The following is a 20725-nucleotide window of genomic DNA, read 5'->3' as shown; positions in this document are numbered from 1 at the left end:
TTTTTTTTTTTTCAACCTCTCAACCATGAAGTCTTCACATCACTTTCCTTCACCACCTCGTGGCTGCGAAAGGGTCTCGACGAAAAAGGAAGTGTAATGGCATATGCCAAGCACCTTCGCCTAATCGATATCAACGGCATTTTTGTGCAACCTAAGCATCACCATCAAAACCTGCCTAAATCCACCACCGTCCAAATTCAAAAACCCAATCCACCCCCATTTTTGAAACACCTCCACGGGCACCGTTCCCCGGAATCCTGCAGACCAGCTGTGGCTCTCGAAGCACCTACTCTTCTTTTATGCTTCAGTGATGAAAAAGTACCAGCTTATGGGCCGGCGCAAGGTCGCCAGTCCCAAGACATCGCCAAAATACCCGTTATCGCATTTGCATTCCCTTCCCTATGAAATTCTCCTTGCCATTTTCAGCCAGCTCCCACTTGAAACGCTTCTTGTTCTTTCGCTACTGTGCCAGAAGTTCCACCACATCGTGTGCAAGAACTTCATTTACCAGGATGTTTTCTTCAAGCTGACGTCTCACTTTTTGAGGTTTGCCGCTGCTCATTTGTCTCTGAGGGCCTCGTTGGCTAGACGCTTTGGTCTCAATGAGCCGAGCTCCATGATCAACTACATACGAACAGTGCACTTCAAAAACCCGCCTACCAACGATATGGAGGCCAGCCTGACGAAAATCGCCGGCACCTACAGCGTGGAAAACGTCAGCAGAAGCACATCCAAGTACGACGCCTGGGTGACCAGTTTCAAGTGTCTTTTGAACGAGGCCTATGGACTCAAGGAAGTGACACTCAGTGAGATTTCGCCTCAGTTTGAGTTTCCAGCGGAATACATGATGGCGTCTACGCTGCTGTTGACATCCAAATTTACATTTCGCCGCCAGGCACCTTCCCGTACATTGGAGAAGCTCACCTTGACGGCTCAGTCTGGCTGGACCATCCCCTTCAAGCTCGGCCAAATGCTGATTTTTGCCCACGTGTTCGGCCAGATCAACGAGCTACAATTGAACAAATTCGTCATCAACGAGGGCAAGCTTTTGAGCGATTCGTGGGAGAAGAAGATCTGGGTGGACTCGCTCGTCGCCAATGCTTGTATCTACAGTGACGCCAAAAAGACGGTGAAACGGCGCTGCATCAACATCTTGACCAACACCCGCCTGCTTCTGCTTTTGGACATCCAAACCGGCGCAGACTTGTCCCTCATTGATTTTGTCAAGCCAAACGGACACCTCCAGCGGCTCGTCATCGATATCAGCTCCAAGGTGTTCTTCACCAGCGAAAACGCAAACAAGACATTTAATTTCGCCAAGTTCAACAACTTCTTCAAGCTTGTGTGCTCTGGCCAGGGCGGCTACTGCGATCTCAAGGAAATCGTGCTTGTGAACTTTGACTTGTTTCATGACTTCTCCCACCAGCACAAGAACCGCCCCTTGGATGTGATTGTTGAAGATAGCGAGCTGGCCTCGCTTGAGGAGCCCGAGGATGATTGGGTCGAGCCGTCCAAAAACACATTTGAGTATTTTCTACGGTACTTGCTGCAGATGCCTAATCTTACTATTGTGATCAAGGAGCGGCCCAAGGTGATGCACACATGCGTAAAGTGTGGGTTCACGTTGGAGGAGGCCACCAAAAAGATATCAACATTGGCTCCCCACGAATGGGGCATCATCTTGGCTCCTGTTCTCTGCGAACCAAAGTGCTCTGTGAACATCTACGATCACGCCTGGACCGCCTTGTTTTCCAGAAAAGGGAGACACTAGAAAACCTCTGCATAGACAAATAGATGGAATACCAAACCGCACAAGACAATGACGATGGAAGGCCGCAAAAGGGACGCTGCTGGTTAGTAGTGGACTCGGTGAAAGCCCTTTCGGAGAAGCAAGGCGATTCTTTGTCGAATCAGGCCGAGGTGCAACATACCGTGGTTTGGAGTCAGGGGAATTCTTCTTCTTCCCGAGTCAGGCGCCAGAGTGGTATCCTCCACAATCTGTACCGTTGGCGCCGCCAAGTACATTTTTCCTGAAGGTCCATAAACCTTTTTGGAAGAGCGTAACTGAGACTCATCTAGCTTGACGTACTTCCCTCGTTGAGCAGCGATGCCACCCAAAAGCTCCACCGCAGGATTCAGCGGCATTCCCTCCTCGATTGCCAAATTGGTGAATTCACCTTTACACAAGGGCTGAGCCAGCTGCTGCTGCTGCTTCTTGCTATTCCTCAACTGCATCTCATTCGCAAGAAGATACCGAGTCATGACGCCGTAGGTGGGCTCTGGAAGATGCTCAAACTGGTACTTGAGCGCAATGAAGTCGTCCAAAAGCTGGACGTCGCCGTTGGGCAAAACCTCCACGAGACCATAGTTGTTGGGCTCCTGCGTGAACTCGTAAACGAGTCCTCCGCTGAAAACGCCCACCATGTCGTTGGAGTAGATGGCCTGAACCTCGGAAAACTTGCGAGGAGTGATGTCGTTGCAGCCGTACTCCGAGAGGAAAACAGGCCGTGTGTACTCTGCGTAGTCCTCCACCAACTTGTCGTAGCGGCTCGAATAGAAGGTTTGTTCTCCACACCACTGGTACGAGTTGACGCCGTAAAAATCGGCAGAATCAAATGGAGACTCGTCCACACACTCGAGGTACAGCGACATGGATATTCTGTAGTCCAAGTCGTCGGCGGCCGAGTAGCCCACGGGGATTTTCCTGTCCAAGTTGGCATCAATATACTGCTTGATATCACGAACCACCGCCTTGACGTAACGAGGCGAGTTTCTGGCGGAAACACGGTCATTGACGATTTCGTTCCCAGCGAAAAAGCCTAGCGTGTTGTTGTACCCGCCAAACTGCTCCACCACCTTGAACACATTCTCTAAGTACTCGGTGTTGTATGTTGACCAAGGCTCGTACCTGTTAAGGTGGCGGAACTGCTGAGGCAGATTGACATCGAGAACAAGGTACATGCCTGCCTGAGCAAGAAGCGTCATGCAAACATCGTGGTCGAGGTCTGGATACACAGAGTATACCCTGATGGTCTGAGGTTAGTAGAGAAGAGAGATAAGGACGGTGGATCATACGTTGATGCCGAGCTGCTGAAACAAGGCAATGTCACGGGCGCAGATATCGGGATTCGAAAGCGGATCGCTGTGTTGGTCAGTGGCTGAAGAACCGCCTGGTTGGTAGTCTACTCCCTTGATGAAGAACTGGAGTTAGTTGAGAAGGAGATTTGTGGTTTTGTCGGTCATACGGGTTCCTGGGAGACCAGGTCGATGAAGTAGCGGCCGTGGATGGAAATGGGGCTTATGGATGAGAGAACAGGTGCCAAATTGGCCCATAGGACGAAAAGAGGAAGAAACATGCTTGTGCGAAATGGTTGCAAAAATGTGGAAGTGGTGAGGGAGGTGTATGAGTGCAGGGTCACCAATCCAGTCGAAAACGATTCGGATGGCAATTGACTTTTCCAGAGGTTGCCTTTTCTAGAGGTTGCTTTTCCAGAGGTTGCCTTTTCTAGAGGTTGCTTTTCCAGAGGTTGCCTTTTCGGTTGCCTTTTCCAGAGGTTTGAATGGTGAAGGGAATACTTAAACAGGTAATCCATTGAGAAGTCCCCAGTCCAGTGCTTCTACAAGTGCATAGTATTCTTTGTGCCATTGTGGCCCTTTCTTCACTATTCTTCCTCCAAAAGCCTCCTTCATTCGAGTCCTTTCCCTCATCATGACAGGTTTAGTACTATTAGCTTATAGAGGAAAGTAGCTACCACCCTTCAACCCCTTCAACACATCACATTGGTCAATCACGTTCTTCGTCAACTTTTACGGCGATAGCTGACCATTCTAAGGTGACGACAGAATTCAGAACCCCTAACCCCTAACCCATCTACATCTTCCTACCGTACGCTAACCAATAGACCGCTTCAATCTCGGGATCCGAGGCAGGCAGATCGCCATTGTCTGGAAATGTTTATGTGGGGCTAAAACCTACTTTTCGGAGATACCAACTCCATCATCAAATCCACAAGATCTACGACTTCCCTGTTATCTATACATCCAGTAGCACAGGGCAACTGCACCCAAGACACAATGTGACACCACTAAAAAGTAACCACTTTTTCTTCTTCCCTCTGCACGCGCCACACTCAATATCAACACAATATGAAAACACCAAAGCCTCCGTGGGCTCACAATATGCTTTCGTGATGCCCCACACTAGCATTCCGCTGCTTTTCGCAGCCATCCGAGCACAGCGTAACCTGTGCACTCAGGCCTTCAATTGAAGAAATTTTAATATTGACAGGACGACAGCAACGACAATTCCCCAAATACCTGAAAAAACTGAACAAATTGGACACGGGGGACACGGAGCACCGGACTTGGAGGTGGGTCTCCGTGGTGTACGGGTGTCAACACTCACCCAAAGAGGTGCATACCAGCAATTATCCCCATAACAACTTCCATAAACATGGCTTCTTCGGTAGCGCTGCCTCGAAACGACAGCAGTGACGACCCCCGGACCCCCCAGACCCCGGCTCAAAATAAGAGGCACCCTGCTCCTCGCAATGGCAGAAAACAGCCCAGAGCAAACTGGTTTGTGAGGCTGTTTAGGTCATTGTTTCGCTACAGAAAAACGACATTGACGTTTTTGACACTCCTTGTTGTGGTTGCCACCGTGTTCCTCACAAACTTGGACTTGTCGTTGGAATCCTCGGTTTCGTTGCCAACTGACCCCCAGGAGAAGCAGATATTGGATTCCCTGTGGCTCCATCTCCAGGTTATCGCCAGAAAGAAACACACCTACACGTCGAAGGCCAATGACGAGGTCCACGATTATCTCGAGAAAACTGTGAAGGAATTGGTCGCTCGGAAGGAGTGGGCCGAGCACGAAAATGACTTGGATGGTGAAAACAGAATCATGTACCTGTCTCCACTGGCCAAGGGCAAACTTGTTACGTACTACGAGAGTAACAACGTGCTCGCACGTATCAACGGTACCAATCCTTCGTTGCCGGCGCTCTTGCTTAGTGCACATTTTGACTCGGTGCCTTCCTCCTACGGTGTGACTGATGACGGAATGGGAATTGCGTCTCTCTTGGGTGTGCTCGACTACTTGACCTCCCACAAGACCAACCAGCCCGAAAGAACTGTCATCTTCAACTTCAACAACAACGAGGAGTTTGGCTTGTACGGCGCCGAGGCCTTCTTGTTCCATCCTTGGTACAAGCAGACAAAGTACTTCCTCAATTTGGAAGGCACTGGCGCTGGTGGTAAGGCAATTCTCTTCCGTGGTACAGACCACGGTGTCTTGTCTCTCTACAACGCCGTGAGATACCCTTACGCCTCGTCCATCTTCCAACAGGGGTTCAATAACGGCCTTGTGCACAGCGACACAGATTTCACCGTGTACCAACAAAAGGGCCATTTGAGAGGTCTTGATGTTGCCTTCCACAAGCCCAGAAACTTATACCACACAACCAGAGACAGCGTGGCCAGCGTCAGCATTTTGTCGCAGTGGCACATGTTGTCTACTGCCCTTGACTTCACCAAGGAAGTGGCTTTCAAACTGATCGGCTTGGACTCCGACCCGGAGAGTCAAATGGAACCAGCAGGCTTCACCTCGATCTTCAACAACTACATCCTCATCTCCATGAATACCGTGTTTATTCTCAACATTGTTCTCTTGGTGATTGCGCCTTTGGTGAGCATTCCATTGGTATTTTTCATCTTCAGATACAAGAAGAACTGGGATGTCAATTTTGTCAATGTGATCAAGCTTCCTATCTCGGTCGTTTTGTCTGCCATTCTTTTGAACTTCATTACTGACGTGATCCTCGTCCCCATCAACCCATTCTTCATGAACAACTCAAAAGATCTGTTTGTGTTTACGTTGTTTTCGCTCTTCTTGCTTCTCAACTACGGCTTTTTGAATGGTTTGAATGCGATTTTGAGACCTTTCAAGGGCCACTTCCATGACGAGAAGCTCATCAGTATTATTGAAATCTCATTTTTCACCTGGATCGGTTTGCTTTACTCGACTATCAAAATCCGCTCATCGTCGGATCACACCGGAGAGATCCACGTGGGCTTTATTTTCTTCCTTCAGGCCTTGGCTGCTATCATTGGATTGCTCGGATGGAACTTCAAGAGGTCTCCAAAGCCAAAGGGCACTGAGGAGGAGTCTGCTCCACTCTTGGGTACCTCGAACGAGCACCACGATCAGGAATACGAGAGAAATCAGAGAAACTACGGTTCTCAAGATGACGTCTCTGTGGGCTCCTCTTTGTCGTTGGGTTCAGGTTTCTCAGAGCAGTGCGAGGTCCACGAGACCAAGTCCTTCAGTTATGACTGGTTGATCCAGTTCTTGATTGTTGTCCCGCTTTCCTCCTACCTAATTTACAGCAACGGTGAGCTTATGCTTGCTAGCTTTGATAAGATGTTCCAGGAGTATTTGGAGGGACAAGTTGTATTTTACATTTTTGCCCAGGCGCTCGCTATATTCTGGGCAGCACCCTTCTTGCCATTCATTTTCAAGGTCAACAGAATTGTCGTTTTACTCCTTGCCGGAACTTTGGCTTATGGCGTGTTGAGGTTCAACCTTACCGATCCTTTCGACCAGGCCAACCCCCTCAAGTTGAGATTCTTGGAGACTCTCGACTTGAATACCACCCCCGTCAGAGATACCGTCAAGGTCTTTGGTCGTGAGGACCCTATTGTCGAGAACATCTTGAAGGACATACCTTCTGTCAAGCAAAACGACCTCAAGGTAGTGACAAACTCCATTGAGAATGGCATTTCCCGCTACGAATACCCCTCCACATGGGACCCCATTCTCGCACCAGGCGTCAAGGACGTGCAAGACTACTTGACCATTGACGTGCTTAAGAATTCGTCCTCCGAGACGAGCTCGCCATTCGGTTTGCTCACGGGAGAGATCCGTCTTCTCACACCTAAAAACAGAAATTGCCGTATTGATTTCAATGTCTCAGACTCGGTGACCGAGATCTTTGATGCCAGACCACAGGATTCGCCTGTCAGAACAGCTATCGTGTATCGGGAAGGCGCAGACAAGAATAGCTCCACGCCAGCCTACCTAATTAACGGCGTTCCTGCTGGATTCTCGAGAGATGCTGACGGCAATTACTTGTACAAGAGTTATGCTGGTATTCAAACCATCCAGTTGAACAAGCTTGACTGGGACAAGGAGTACCACTTGGCGTTCCAGTGGGTTCCTGACGTGGTTGACACGAACGAGGTGGATGCTTCGAAGGTGACGGTCAAGAAACTTGGCATCAATGTGGAGTGCTACTGGAGTGAGACTGGCTATATCGCCGACAAAAAGGAAGATGTGAAGGAGAGAATACCCGCTTTTGATGAGCTTCTTCACTACTCACCCAACTGGGTCAGCTGGGCCAACAGAGAGCGTGGCTTGGTGTCGGTTACGAGGTATGTCGAGATTTAATGAGCCGGAGTTTTGGGAAATAAGTTAATGTGATGATTTTGTTAAAAACAGTAGGAATAGCATTGAAAGAAGCAAAAAAGTATGCGATTTCTGTGGATCGAACACAGGACCTCCAGATCTTCAGTCTGACGCTCTCCCAACTGAGCTAAAACCGCAAAGAAGAACCCACGCCGGGACTCGAACCCGGAATCTTTTGATTAGAAGTCAAATGCGCTAACCATTACGCCACGCAGGCTAATTTGGGAGGGAAAAAAGCACTGCATATACAGGAAGAGCAGTTTAAATGAGACTCAATTCTCGCAAAATCGGCTATTTTCATTCAAATTTGTGAATCTTGAATAAGCTGATGTGAGGCGGAAATGGCCTCAAACCCAAAATTGGGAGAGTTACAGCAATTTCCGTTATTGGGGCAAGTTGAAAGATTTTGAAATATCAGTGAAATTTACTTAGTGTTGAAGTTTGCCCTGAATGATTGCTTGCCTCTTTTTTCCATGTTTGTATGGCAGTTGAAGGCTTCAACTTTCGCAGCCAAATCATAGTGAGATCCCTCGTACAAAGCTGTCAGCCTCTGCTACAAACACACCATTTAAAATGGCTTCAGAATTTCAACCACCTTCTTTTGCTGGACTTTATTTTCGAAAGATCAGGTGAAATATTGAAATAATTGAAAGTTCCAATACATTGCTTGCTATGCTGCTGATAGAGCCTCAATTGCTTTTACGGCTATCTTCCACCCCCAACAAAGGCCCACTTAAACAGCCAATCCCAAATTTACTTAATTCTAAAATCATTCCATTTTTTATTTTTCCAAAAGCCAGGTCTCCAGCCCTTGAAAACTGCCATGTCGACTTTGCTGGACCCCATGACACCCGTGCACCATCACCACCCATTTCCCGAGACCCTCTGAATCCTTCTCCAGATTCTCCAACACCAAAATGCCTTCTTTTGAACCATTGAAAAACGACTTGATTTTGAGAGCCGCTAAGGGCGAGAAGGTCGAAAGACCACCCATCTGGATCATGGTATGTGGACCAAAACCCCCATTTTAGGCTCCCTCGTATATCAGCCTTACTAACCCCAGAGACAAGCAGGACGCTATCTTCCTGAATACCACGAGGTCAAGGGCGGCAGAGACTTTTTCGAAACGTGTAGAGACGCCGAGATTGCTTCTGAAATCACCATCCAGCCAGTGGACCACTTTGACGGTCTCATTGATGCTGCCATTATCTTTTCAGATATCTTGGTGATCCCACAGGCCATGGGCTTTGAGATCAACATGATTGAAGGCAAGGGTCCTGTTTTCGCCGACCCCTTGAGATCTCGCGAGGACATCAACAGAGTCAACTTGAAGCCCGATGTGTTGAAATCCTTGGACTGGGCTTACAAGGCTATCACACTCACCAGAACAAAGTTGAAGGGCAGAGTGCCCCTTTTAGGTTTCTGCGGTGCTCCATGGACCCTTTTAGTGTACATGACCGAGGGCCAGGGCTCTAAGATGTTCCGTTTCGCCAAGCAGTGGATCTACGAGTACACCAAGGAATCACATACCTTGCTCCAGGCCATCACCGACGCTTGTATTGAGTTTTTGGCCCAGCAGGTCGTTGCTGGTGCCCAGATGTTGCAGGTGTTTGAGTCCTGGGCAGGTGAGCTCGGTCCCAATGAATTTGACGAATTCTGTTTGCCATACTTGCGCCAGATTGCTGCCAAGTTGCCAGCAAGACTAGCAGAGCTCGGTGTGAAGGAAAAGATCCCACTTACTGTTTTCGCCAAGGGCGCCTGGTACGCCTTGGACGATTTGTGTGAGTCTGGTTACGACACTGTTTCGTTGGACTGGCTCTATAAGCCTGAGGATGCTGTGAAGGTTGTGAACGGCAGAAGAATCACTTTGCAGGGTAACCTCGACCCCGGCATTATCTACGGATCTGACGAGGTTATTTCCAAAAAAGTGGAGCAAATGATCAAAGGTTTCGGCGGTGGCAAACAGAACTACATTGTCAACTTTGGTCACGGCACTCACCCCTTCATGAAGCCAGAGAAAATCGAGCATTTCCTCAAGGAGTGCCACCGTTTCGGGTCTGCCTAAATGACTCACCAAAAAAATTCCTGTCGCAGGAGAATCGCCGCTAAATAGTGTACCATAGACTTTGCAGCCATTTAAAAGGGTGTGCACACGCGCCACTATCACCGTACCACTACTTCTTCACAGCAAGGATGACTTCTGTGGCCAAAGACGACTTGTATATATTTTCCTTGGACGAGAATGTCAAAAACAGTCTAAGCCTTCTTCATTTTGACGAATCTGCTGCTGTTGTGGCTGTCAATGACGCTCCAGTTCAAACCCAGAGTCACTCCGAAAACCACATAGTCGATCCCAAAACCGAGCCCGAAAAGTCCAAAGACTACTATAAATCAGATCTTCATCGTCTCAATCTCAAGAGACAGGTCAATTCGCTTCCACCGCTTACAGAGGATGAATTTGATAAACTTATAGAGACCCAATCGGTGGAGAGCATATCTGGATCAGAGGAGAGTGAAACAGAGGACGAAGAGGACAGCAAGCTTAATACGATTTTCGAACAGCTATCTACGAAGAACGAGGATGAAGAGCAGAGTGTGAGTCACATGAACACAAACTCGCCATACATTCTATTTCAGTCCCCCTTGGTGGACCAAGGTAAGGCTTTTGGATTGTACAAGGCACTCTTTTCGAAGGCGTCGCTAGATACCGGAAACGTGTTGGAGGAGGTGAGTCAGATCTCGTCGGAGCCCAAGCGGCTGGGCACTTCTGTGCTTCTTATGATTGGAGGAGGCCATTTTGCAGGTGCCGTTGTTTCTCATACACCCAAGAACCTCAAGGGTCTAGCGCCCAACCACAAGATCCTGAAGCAGGAGCAGCAGGTGAATGTGCTTGAGTCGAAGACGTTCCACAGGTACACCACGAGAAGGAAACAGGGTGGATCGCAGAGTGCCTCGGATAATTCCAGAGGAAAAGCCAATTCGGCAGGTTCTTCTATAAGAAGGTACAACGAGCAGGCGCTCCAGCAGGAGGTCAGAGAGCTACTCAATCTGTGGAAGTCGCATTTGCAAAATGCCGACTTTGTATTTATTAGAGCCAATGCGGTGGCAAACAAGCGGGCTTTGGTGGGTTACGAAGGCGCCCCATTGGCAGCTGACGATAAACGAATCAGGAATTTTCCGTTCACCACCAAAAGAGCCACTCTTTCTGAATTGAAGCGGGCCTGGGTCCAGCTCGCTCACATGCAAGTGGTGGATCTCCCGAAAGCCAAGAAGGTTACTGTGAAGAAGGCAGATATCTCCAAGGTGCAGAAAACACCGTCTCCAGCGCCAGAGCTTTCTGAGTCTGACAAGCATACAAAAGAGATTATCAACTTGCTCAAGAAGCTGAAGGCACCGATGTTGATCAACTACTTGAAGAAGAATGGATTGGATGCCAATTACCAATTCACACCTGGTAACCAGCATGCTCATGCTCCCACACCACTTCATTATGCTGCATCACAGGGTCTTCACCACATGATCCACGTGTTGTTGGTTAATCTAAAAGCAGACCCAACCATTCTTAATGCCATTGGAAAGACCGCCGCTCAGATGAGCTCCACATCTACGGCGAAGAAGACTTTCCAAATTGCAAGAAATACACTTGGAGAGGAGTTTACGGATTGGACTGCTGCTAAAGTGGGACCTCCAAGAACCAGGGAGGAAGTGGCTAAGGAGGAAGAGCAGCAAAAGAAACAGCAGGAGGCAGAAAACCGTCGTTTGATAGAGGAGGAATTGGCGAAAAAGACAGAAATGGAGCAAAAGAAGCCTACATTTTCCTCCGGTGGCACTCTTGGTGGCAAAGTCCAAAACCGTCCATCTGAGACGAGTGAGTTGACGGACCAGCAAAAGACACGCCTCATGAGGGAACAACGAGCCAGAGCTGCGGAGGCAAGAATGAAGATGCTCCTGGGAAAATAATTAATCTATGAGTATCCTTGGGTGACGTGTGTCAAGACGTACGTTAATAGACGCTCCTCCTTGAGTTTCTGTAGCAACTTGTTGACAACCTCGTCCAGGACATCCACACCGGAGTCACACTCAGTAGGGTCAAAATGCTTGTAGTGGGATAATGCCAATCTGATGGACTGCTTTTTTGCATTGTTATCTGGAGCCATTTTGTGTAGATCCAGAGCGCTCATCCAGCCCAGAGACGGCAATTCGTCGTCTTCATCAGTGTCGTCTTGTGTATCCTGCTTTTGGGACGATTCGAGACTCTCTCCCTCGCCTGAACATGGGCATTCAATCAAGTCGTGGGTGTTGCAGTTGGTATCGGCGACATTGAATAGGTCCTTGAGATCTTCAAAGTCAAAGATATTCAGCGACGATTCAGACTTGTCATCGAGAAACATGTCACTAAGCGTGCCCTTCATGAGCTGTCTCTGGAAAATCTTCTCATCAATACAGCCGGTGGTGAATAGTCTGTAGATGTACACGGGCTTCTTTTGTCCGTCTCTGTGAATTCTCGCCATTGCTTGAAGATCCACCGAAGGGTTCCAATCATTATCGAAAAGCACTAGTCTAGATGCACCGACAAGATTCAACCCCACACCGCCAGCCTTGGCCAGTAGGAGGAAGACGGTGAACCCTTCCGCTTTATGGAAATCACTGACAAGCTTATCACGGGTATTACTAGCACTTGAGCCGTCAAGCCTGACGAACTGAATATTGAGTTTCAGAAGAACCGTCGCTAGGAAGTCCAAAGTTTGGGTGAAGTTTGACACAAGAACAGTCTTTTCGTCGAGTTTCTTAAACTCAAGAAGGAGGGGAACAAGAACATTAATTTTACTGCCTGTTGTTCGTGTGGTGAGGGAGGCTGGATCAAGCTGTTTCCGGGCCTCTGTGCCTAGAAGTGTACTGAAGAAGGAATCCTTCGCCAACAATGACGGAGAGTTGCAAATCTTTCGGTACACCATAATCAATGCAAGAACGTCTCTGGGGTCAGAATTGATGATCTTGTTGAAGTTAGACGAGCCGAGCACAAGCTTAAAGAGAGACTTTTGAAGCTTTGTAGGCGGACAAAAAAGCAAGACGTCTGTTTTCCTGGTCAAGAACGAGCTGATGACATTTTGCGTTCTTCGAAGGGTAAAGCTTTTTGTGATTTCGATCAACTCATTGGACACCTTCCGTCCTTCCTTGATGATATTCCTGCTCAGGCAGTTGACATCACGAGCTCGTAGAATTGGTCTGGCAAAGCGTTTCTGAAAGTCTGCCAGCGATCCCAAAATGCCAGGATTTATGAAGTTGGCGATGGTGTAGAACTCATTCAAGTCGTTTTGGATCGGAGTTCCCGTGAGCACCAACCGCATTTCCACGCCGAGGCCGTCCAATAGTTTCATAACCTTGCTGCTGTTGTTCTTGAGTCTATGACCTTCGTCACATACAATCACGTCAAAATCAACAGCACCCAATTCTTTGGCACACAGAAGCAGCTTCTCGTAGCCCATGATGAGAACTTGGTAGACGTTGGTTTTGGCAAAACCGTTGATATCCTGTTTGTCCTTGGCGGGCAGCTGGTTCTTGCCATTCAATGCAAGCACACCTATGCGGTTCTTGTCGAGCCATTTTGTAAACTCTTTGCGCCAGTTGTCAATGAGAGAAACAGGGCAACAAACGAGCACCTTCAGTGCGTCTTGGCTTTTGCCCATGGAGCTTTGCTTTAGAAGCGTCCATAAGACGGTGATGGTCATGAGTGTTTTTCCAAGACCCATTTCGTCCGCTAGAAGAACACCCCGCTGGCCTTCCACACGGCGCCCTAAAAGTCCATCGTATATGAATTGCACACCTTCTCGCTGATGAGGCCTGAGAAACCTGGTAAGTGTTGGATCCACAGTGACCTTATCGTGAAGACAAAATGCTTCAGGAGCTATAGATTTCGGCTCCCTTGCGTGAAATGGCGATTTGAAGCTCGTGGGAGCAGGAACCGCCTGTGGTTCAGGCTGGTTGACTGAAATATGCCTTGTTTCGCCTTCTTCGTCCACCTCCGCTTCAAATTGCCCTAGAACGAGAAGACCACTGGTGTTCGAATTGGAAGATCGCCCTAGAACTCGTAGCGTGCCGTTTCCCTTAGTATCAGCTTTGAGAACGACACCAGAATCCAGCACATAGAGAAACCCGTCGCCTTCCCAGGACTTGTTCTTTTTGTTTGATCTTTTCCGCCACTGGCAGGAGAGTTTTGTGGAGGAGGACGGTTGGGTGGCTTGGCTGGCTGTTCTGTTGATGTCTAGTTTGAGTCTTTTGAGGACGGTTCCGGTTTTTGGTGCGTTTAGGCGGCGATGCTGGCCGGAGAGGGAAAGTGATTTGGACGCTTTTGGCGAAGTGGATTCACAGAATAGAGGAGGCGACTTTTCCACGTCGTTTTCACCATTCGTGTCCTCACTGTTGTGGTTTCGTAGACTTCCACTTTCTGACGCGTCCAGCGCCGGTAAGCCATTTCCAGTACTTCCACTAGATTCTTCACCTCCCAATCCACGTAAATCTCCATTTCCACGCCTCAAGACGCCCTGTGTCCGCTTCAAACGTGGACCCTCTTTGGTCAAGCGCTTCTCACCAACACCATCAACAATACCGTCATCCCCGCCGTTTGACGCAAAACCAACCGGATTTTCCGAATCCCCGGGCCCTAAAGACCCCGTTTTCATATCTCCCCTAGTCCCCACCGGCCGTGGGGCCTTGAACCCACGAACCCTACCTCTGCGATACATGGTACTAAGTGCGCATGATATTCATTAACTAGCTATCTACTTCATCTTCAACACAAAATTGCCGAGCGCCTCCTGGGAGCCCGTCAAATAGTACTTCCCTCTCGAAAGCACAAACGGCACATAGGCGGGCAAACACAGGTAGACGCCCCAGCCGATGAACAGGAAAAACAGAATGACGAAAAGGTGCAACAACAACAGCTCTCTGCCCGTGAGCATGTAGAAGGGGAAAAAGTGGTAGTACGATTCCCAGGCTTTTCTGCCTGTGGTGACGCTGGACATGACGAGGTTTTTTGGAAATCGGTGTGGAATTTTTGTGGATGGAAAGGGACCCTTATAAGAAGAAAGAGCTCAGTGACGATGGCTCACTTTTGCGCACACCTTGCGCTCAACGTGCCGTTATTACACACAAAAGCCGAACAGGCAAAAGCGGAGGGGGGTCGGTTGGATTTATTTTGATTCTGGATTTGAAGAGCTATTAATTTGACAGTTGATTTTTGTTTTGACAATGTCGAGATTATTGGGGCAAGGGGACCTTGTGTGCCTCGGTCCATCGCACAGCCGTATCGTACTTTTCACTGTGGAGGTTCCGAGGTGAGCGGAATACAACGTTGCGTTTGTGCCGCTTTCGGCAAAGTGTGGTGATTCGGGGGTCATTTTGGGGAGATTTTGGAAAGTTTTTTAAACAGGCTTTGTGGCGTGGTTTGGTGGAAACTGGTGGTTCAGGTCGGCTTTCGGTGTACCGGTGAAGAAATCATTATGGCGTTTTTCACCATAGGGTGATGGGGAATAGAAAGCGGTGGCAGCAGGGATTACTTTAGGCATAGGATTTCGGAATTTTGTTGTTTCTGGGATGGAGAAACATAGTGGTTATTGGAGATGGCCGTAGGGAGTATTCAGTGCAGTAGAACCGGACTTCACCATGGTGGTTCATCTTTCGTAGCAGCCACGTTCGTGATGACACTTTTCAGCTCTTTGTACCCTTGTGATATTTGGATTTCTAAGGAGGCCAAATCCCACGAAGCCATTGTTATAAAGCGTAGCACTGCACTTCACCAAGGTTGTAGGTTTAGTTCAGCAAAGCCACCACAATGAATATACCATCTCTTCAGTCAATTCCGGCCTTCCTAAATTGGGAGCAAACTCTTCAATTGGCAGGATTGTAAGTGTCAAACCGAAAGATTTCTGGTTGTGCAAAAGTGGCACCGGAGTCACCATGGTAGTCCTCTATTTCCAGTTACAGCAACCACGACGAACCAATCACTCTTCGGCAACTCTCCAGCCTTCAAAATCCACATCATGGCAACAACCACCCGGGACATTTCAAAAACCGATTATTCCCCAAAATTAAGCCCAATAACCTACCCTTCATTTCAAAAGCCCCGGAGTCTCACGGAGCCACGAAATCCATGAAAAAACCAATAAGACCTGGCCTGGCCCTGTCGCCCAGTTTCAAATTTTTCTGGGCATTCCAAGGCGGCCTCCAAAGAACACTTGCATCATACCAATACCCTCCAACCAGAACAGCACATTTCCCGAACTCGTACTCAAGAGGCCAAACCGAAAAGTCAAGCAATAGTAACTAGTTTTGCAACGTCCACAGCCGGCGTAGCGCTTTTATCAATCCAGCCTATGGGGGCTTAAACTCACACGAGGAAGCTGCAAACGGAGTTCCCCAGAAAGACGTGCTCCGAGTGCCGCAAAAGCAGGTTTCGTGCCATGGCCACTCCATGGTTATATTTTTCAACCAGCACCTCAATTTGGTCTAACCACCTCATAATCCATGCATCAACAACCCAGAACAACGACATTGGGCGAGAGCTACAATACAGATTTTTCGGATCCGGTCTCGCCGTTAGAGCCAATAGCAATTAAAGCAAGGCCATCTCCTGAAGAGAGGCTTTTATTAATTGGTGCCGCACCATCTTATCTGCGACAGAAGTCGCTAACCTAATTTAAACGACACGCAGACGAGCAGAGAGCTTGAAAAAAATGAGTTTCTGGTCATCATGGGCTATTTGATTTGTCGGCGGCTGAAAAATGGAGTTGCGGCGCCGATAGGCCCACCCTTGTGGTCCTGTTATTCCGGGATGCTAGTAGAGTATGCCATGCAGCCAATGAAAACCAAAAACAATGAAGTGACAAGAAAAAAAGAGAAAAACCACTCACCAAAATTATCAGATTTTTCACAACTTCATGCCAGTATCCGTTCCGGGTTCAGCCACTCGCATCCCTGGAAAAACTACATCCCGACCGGCATGTCAGACAAGGCTTATAAGCGCAATTTGATAATCCGACCAGGCGCACCCCGGGCGCTTCAACATGTCACAAAAAAGACTGAATGGTGAAACTTTAAAGTTACAATTGTGGGCGTTTTTTTGTAAAAGTGTTGTATTGATTTCAGGATTGCCATGCACCGATACCCGGGTTTCCGATATGGCTACGGCGTACTGGTTGGGATTCTCGCTTAGGCGACGCCCGTAATGGTTATGCGGGCGAAAAGACGTCAAGGCAGGTTTGGAAACGGTTATACTGCAACCGATTCGGCAACCAGTCACAAGAAAAAAAAATCTGCAGATTTCTCTATTCTCACCAATTGGCTATATGTTCCATGCAAAGCAGATACCGCCGGGGTTATCAGGCAGAAGCCACTGTTCCTGATTTCAAAGACACCCTTGGTGCATGAGGCGGCCTGACGCCGCATACTGCACAGAGGCGGTTTGGCAGGTGTCTACGAGGTGGCACAAAACCGGTTTTGTGGAAATTTCACTTCCCATCAGTTTCATCTCGATACCAAGAGCACTGTGAACGAAGAATCTGAAGAGAAGAAAACAGTCTACATGGAGTGGCGGGGTCCGCCCGCGTGGACTTTACATTTAGTACAACTCCCTAGTATAGTTTCAATATACTCTCCCTCACGCATGTCAGAAACTGTCATTGACTTTCCTTTTTCTTGGCTTCCTGTCAAGGAGAGCCCTGGACCAGCAAGACAAGCTAGGTTTACTGGTCCCCCACAGACTGTGCATGGCGCCGTCAACTGAAAAATTTTTTCAATTGGTATCTTTTTACTAGAGGAAAAACTATCTATAGAAACTACCTCAGGTAGATCTTAACATTCATTTCACGAGACATTTCGGATTATCAATTCTACGCACTATTGCACCAGCTTCTGAGGATCCTAACTAGAAGGACACAAAGGTCTCGACCAAGCAGGGAACGGCCTTTTGGAAGGCCATCGGCATTCCACGAGCCGGACTCAGTAGAAGGTGCTATTGGCGAAAAGCCAACCGGGTAAAGTTGACGTGATCAGATAACGGATCTTTTTTTGACAAGCGGCCGTACAGCGTTGCTTTCCAGCCAGTGGTGGGCCTTGTCGGCACAAAAGCGCTCTACAGGGTACATAATATTGCGCTCACTTTGGGAATCCACAGTGTGAATAAGCGCTCATTTCAGCCTGCCCGGGTTGGGTGAAACGTGCTCACGGTGAAAAATACAAGTAGAATTACCAGAAAAATCAAAAAATTCAAAACGCCAGCCGCTTTTGAAGGGGCTTGTGCGCCCCGCCCCCACTTCTCGCTAAGGCCCCGGAAAAACCACTTGACGTTGTACTGCGTTCTCGCCCCCTCTTAGCTGTCAACGGAGTGCACACAGAACACGAATACCAGCCAAACGCCTGCAGGGAATGCGGCACACGCAGGTTCTGACTGCTGCGCGCAGCGGCCCATGCATATGCCACTCAAAACCGGTGTCAGTGTCTAATGTCAATCCACTAATTCAGAAAAAAGCAATGGGCCCGCTTTGCTAAACCACCCTCTGATTGGCCCTCAGCGCTAATGTGCCGCATAATTTATCCCACACCACAGCTGCAGGCTTTCTCCCGTGCAGCTAAACACACGAGTGGCTGCAAAGCCCGAAGTCGGTTTCGCCAAATCCCTTTGTGTTGCCTTGTCTGATCGGATCAGATATTTAAGTAGACCAGACCTGCCCTGTTTTTCTTCATCACCAACGACCATGTCCGCTCCTGAGAAAACCAGCTCTCCAATTGTGGAGACAAGGAACTCCAACGAGCACACCCAAACGGCTCACTCAGTTTCTTCCGACGAGAAGTTGGGCCACAATGGCTCTGCTCAAGAGAAGTCCTTCCCTAACGACACCTCCTCGGAGGAAATCGTCATTGGTTCGACCAAGTCGTTTGGTGTGAGAAAGAACGAGCTTTTGTCCGAGCACTACAAGAACAAGCGTAACTGTGTGCTTCTTTACCTTTGCTTGTTCTGCTCTGCCTATGTTTTCACCTTGGACACTCGTATCAGAAAAGTGCTTACTTCCTACGCCACCAACAGTTTCGCTGACCACTCGCTTTTGTCCACTATCGCTGTGATCAGATCGGTGGTGGCTGCTGCTTCTTTGCCATTTTTCGCCAGAATGTCGGACATGTACGGTCGTGTCGAGTTGCTTTTGGTTGCCGTGATTTTCAAGGCCATGGGGTCTTTGATCGAGTCGCAATCCGGCGAGCTCTCCAGATTCGCTGCTGGTGCCGTTATCGACGCTTTTGGCCAGGCCGGTATCAAGGTCATGTTGCGTTTGATCATGTCCGATAACTCCCAGATGAACTGGAGACTTTTCGCCATTTCCATCGTCACCTGTCCCTACATCATCAACACCTGGGTGTCCGGTAACATTGTGGACAACTTGACCGACAACTACTCGTGGCAGTACTCCATCGGTATGTGGGCTTTCATTTTCCCGCTTTCCAACATCCCCATCATGTGCTGCTTGATCTGGACCAGACTCAAGATGCGCAAGGAGCAGGCCTTCATTGATCTTTGCCAGGAAGAACAGGACTCTTACGTTGACATGAACAACAGAATCGCCGAGGTCAGAAGCAGCAGCAACCACAAGTTTTCCAGCAACATCAGGGCCTTCTTCATCAGAAGCTACTACTACCTCAGGGAGTTCTTCTGGTTGTCCGACGTGATGGGTATCTTCCTTTTCACCATCTGCGTTGGTTTCATTTTGGTGCCATTGACTCTTGCTGGTGGTACCACCTCCAAATGGGGACATGCCTACGTCATTGCTCCATTGGTGATTGGTTTCTGCTTGGTTCCTGTTTTCGTCTACTGGGAGCTCAGAGGCGCCACCCACCCTATTTTCCCCTTCCCTCTTTTGAAGGACCGTGGTGTCATTGCCGCCTTGTGTATCGGTTTGTTCTACAAGTTCGTCTACTTGATGCCTCACGACTACATGTACCCCGTTTTGCTTGTCGGAATGAACGCCTCCAAGGCCACTGCCACCCGAATCGGTTCTTTGAACTCGTTTATGATTGCCGTTGTGGGTCCTCTTCTTGGTTTGGTGGTTGCTCGTGTCAGGAGAACCAAGGGTTTCATTCTCGCTGGTATTTCGCTCTGGTTCATCGGCACCGGTATGCTTTACTACTTCCGTGGTTCCAACGACGGTATTCACGACAAGAGATTCGTTGACGGTGTCACGGGCTCCATGATTGTTTTCGGTTTCGGTTCTGGTTTGTTCGCTCGTACTATCGATGTCTCCATCCAGTCTTGTACTGACCACGAGTACATGGCCTCCGTCACCGGTGTCTACATGGCTACTTACAAATTCGGCTCTGCTCTCGGTGACTGTGTTTCTGGTGTCATGTGGACCCAGAGAATGTACGACACCATCGTCGACGAGATGAAGAAAATGGGTGTGGATACATCCTTGGCCAAACAGGCCTACAAGAAGCCATACAACTTTATCGATGTCCACACTTGGGGCACCCCAGCCAGAAAAGCCGTTGTGTTCGCTTACGCCGACGTCCAGAGACTCTTGTGTATCGTCGGTCTTTGCTTGTGTGTTCCTATGCTTTTCGCTGGTTTCTGCTTGAGAGACCACAAGTTGGAGGAGGTCCAGGCCATGGGTGCCGACGACGGCGAGCTTGGAGCTATTGGTAAGGCCGAGAAGCTCAACAAGGGCAATAACTACGTCCAGGTCAACTCCAAGGACGACGATTTGATCTTCAAGTACTTGAAGAAATGGGGCCACCAGCTCAGAGGCAACAAGGCCTGAGCGTTGTAATTTTTAATTTGTATTTAGTGCTTATTCACGTTTGACTAGAGGTTTTGTGTAGTGGGTTGTTGCTGGGATTCATAACTCATGCGGTGCAACGTTCTTGACGATGACGTGATGCACTGTTTCTAAAGCACTTCGCCACAATACGGGAAGCCGTTTTGGTAGGGGCAGAAATGGATGGTTCTGAATTTGTTCTGGCGCCAGAGGATTGTGGAGATATGGAGATGGTTACGGTTTCTACAATGGAGCCCGAGGCCTTCGCCTTCTGTTTTTGTCGAAGGCGGGAATTTTATTCTAGACTCCGAGCCCTACGTTTTGAGTGCCCGAATCCAGAAGGGAATTGTTAAAAAGGTGCCCTGGTGGGCGTACATTCTCTACTAGTTTAAGTACCTGTATTGATGGTTCTTGTCAACTTCCAAAAATACCCAATTTCCAAGAAACATCTGCCAACCGA

At 48.6% G+C, this 20725-nt stretch overlaps 7 protein-coding genes and 2 non-coding genes across 9 annotated transcripts; 5 read left to right on the top strand and 4 right to left on the bottom strand. All coding sequences in view use genetic code 12, as the record gives it.

Moving 5' to 3' along the window:
• Positions 1 to 310: 310 nt before the first annotated feature.
• CXQ87_003589 (uncharacterized protein) lies at positions 311 to 1771 on the top strand (the record flags this gene model as incomplete). Its single annotated transcript, XM_025482062.1, has 1 exon — positions 311 to 1771. The coding sequence occupies one exon, from the start codon at positions 311 to 313 to the stop codon at positions 1769 to 1771; it is 1461 nt and encodes a 486-aa protein (XP_025336680.1).
• Positions 1772 to 1854: 83 nt separating this feature from the next.
• Positions 1855 to 3356, bottom strand: PHR3 (1,3-beta-glucanosyltransferase; the record flags this gene model as incomplete). Its single annotated transcript, XM_025482061.1, has 3 exons — positions 1855 to 3033; positions 3076 to 3201; positions 3246 to 3356. The coding sequence occupies 3 exons, from the start codon at positions 3354 to 3356 to the stop codon at positions 1855 to 1857; spliced, it is 1416 nt and encodes a 471-aa protein (XP_025336679.1).
• Positions 3357 to 4453: 1097 nt separating this feature from the next.
• On the top strand, positions 4454 to 7447 carry CXQ87_003587 (uncharacterized protein; the record flags this gene model as incomplete). The annotated part of the gene is made up of 1 exon (XM_025482060.1): positions 4454 to 7447. The coding sequence occupies one exon, from the start codon at positions 4454 to 4456 to the stop codon at positions 7445 to 7447; it is 2994 nt and encodes a 997-aa protein (XP_025336678.1).
• An 82-nt stretch (positions 7448 to 7529) lies between these two features.
• Positions 7530 to 7602, bottom strand: CXQ87_003586. The gene has a single exon. It is a non-coding gene; the product is annotated as a tRNA-Phe (tRNA).
• A 7-nt stretch (positions 7603 to 7609) lies between these two features.
• On the bottom strand, positions 7610 to 7682 carry CXQ87_003585. The gene has a single exon. It is a non-coding gene; the product is annotated as a tRNA-Arg (tRNA).
• A 700-nt stretch (positions 7683 to 8382) lies between these two features.
• CXQ87_003584 (uroporphyrinogen decarboxylase) lies at positions 8383 to 9530 on the top strand (the record flags this gene model as incomplete). Its single annotated transcript, XM_025482059.1, has 2 exons — positions 8383 to 8469; positions 8529 to 9530. The coding sequence occupies 2 exons, from the start codon at positions 8383 to 8385 to the stop codon at positions 9528 to 9530; spliced, it is 1089 nt and encodes a 362-aa protein (XP_025336677.1).
• A 128-nt stretch (positions 9531 to 9658) lies between these two features.
• On the top strand, positions 9659 to 11405 carry CXQ87_003583 (uncharacterized protein; the record flags this gene model as incomplete). The annotated part of the gene is made up of 2 exons (XM_025482058.1): positions 9659 to 11333; positions 11371 to 11405. The coding sequence occupies 2 exons, from the start codon at positions 9659 to 9661 to the stop codon at positions 11403 to 11405; spliced, it is 1710 nt and encodes a 569-aa protein (XP_025336676.1).
• Positions 11406 to 11430: 25 nt separating this feature from the next.
• On the bottom strand, positions 11431 to 14487 carry RDH54 (DNA-dependent ATPase; the record flags this gene model as incomplete). Its single annotated transcript, XM_025482057.1, has 2 exons — positions 11431 to 14152; positions 14249 to 14487. 2 exons carry the CDS (start codon positions 14485 to 14487, stop codon positions 11431 to 11433), a joined length of 2961 nt encoding a protein of 986 aa, XP_025336675.1.
• Positions 14488 to 18216: 3729 nt separating this feature from the next.
• Positions 18217 to 20268, top strand: CXQ87_003581 (uncharacterized protein; the record flags this gene model as incomplete). The annotated part of the gene is made up of 1 exon (XM_025482056.1): positions 18217 to 20268. One exon carries the CDS (start codon positions 18217 to 18219, stop codon positions 20266 to 20268), a length of 2052 nt encoding a protein of 683 aa, XP_025336674.1.
• Positions 20269 to 20725: the final 457 nt, after the last annotated feature.

Source organism: Candidozyma duobushaemuli, assembly GCF_002926085.2.
Source record: "Candidozyma duobushaemuli strain B09383 chromosome Unknown C_B09383, whole genome shotgun sequence".
Classification (NCBI taxonomy): Eukaryota; Fungi; Ascomycota; class Pichiomycetes; order Serinales; family Metschnikowiaceae; genus Candidozyma; species Candidozyma duobushaemuli.
This window is presented reverse-complemented; position numbering and strand designations above follow the sequence as displayed.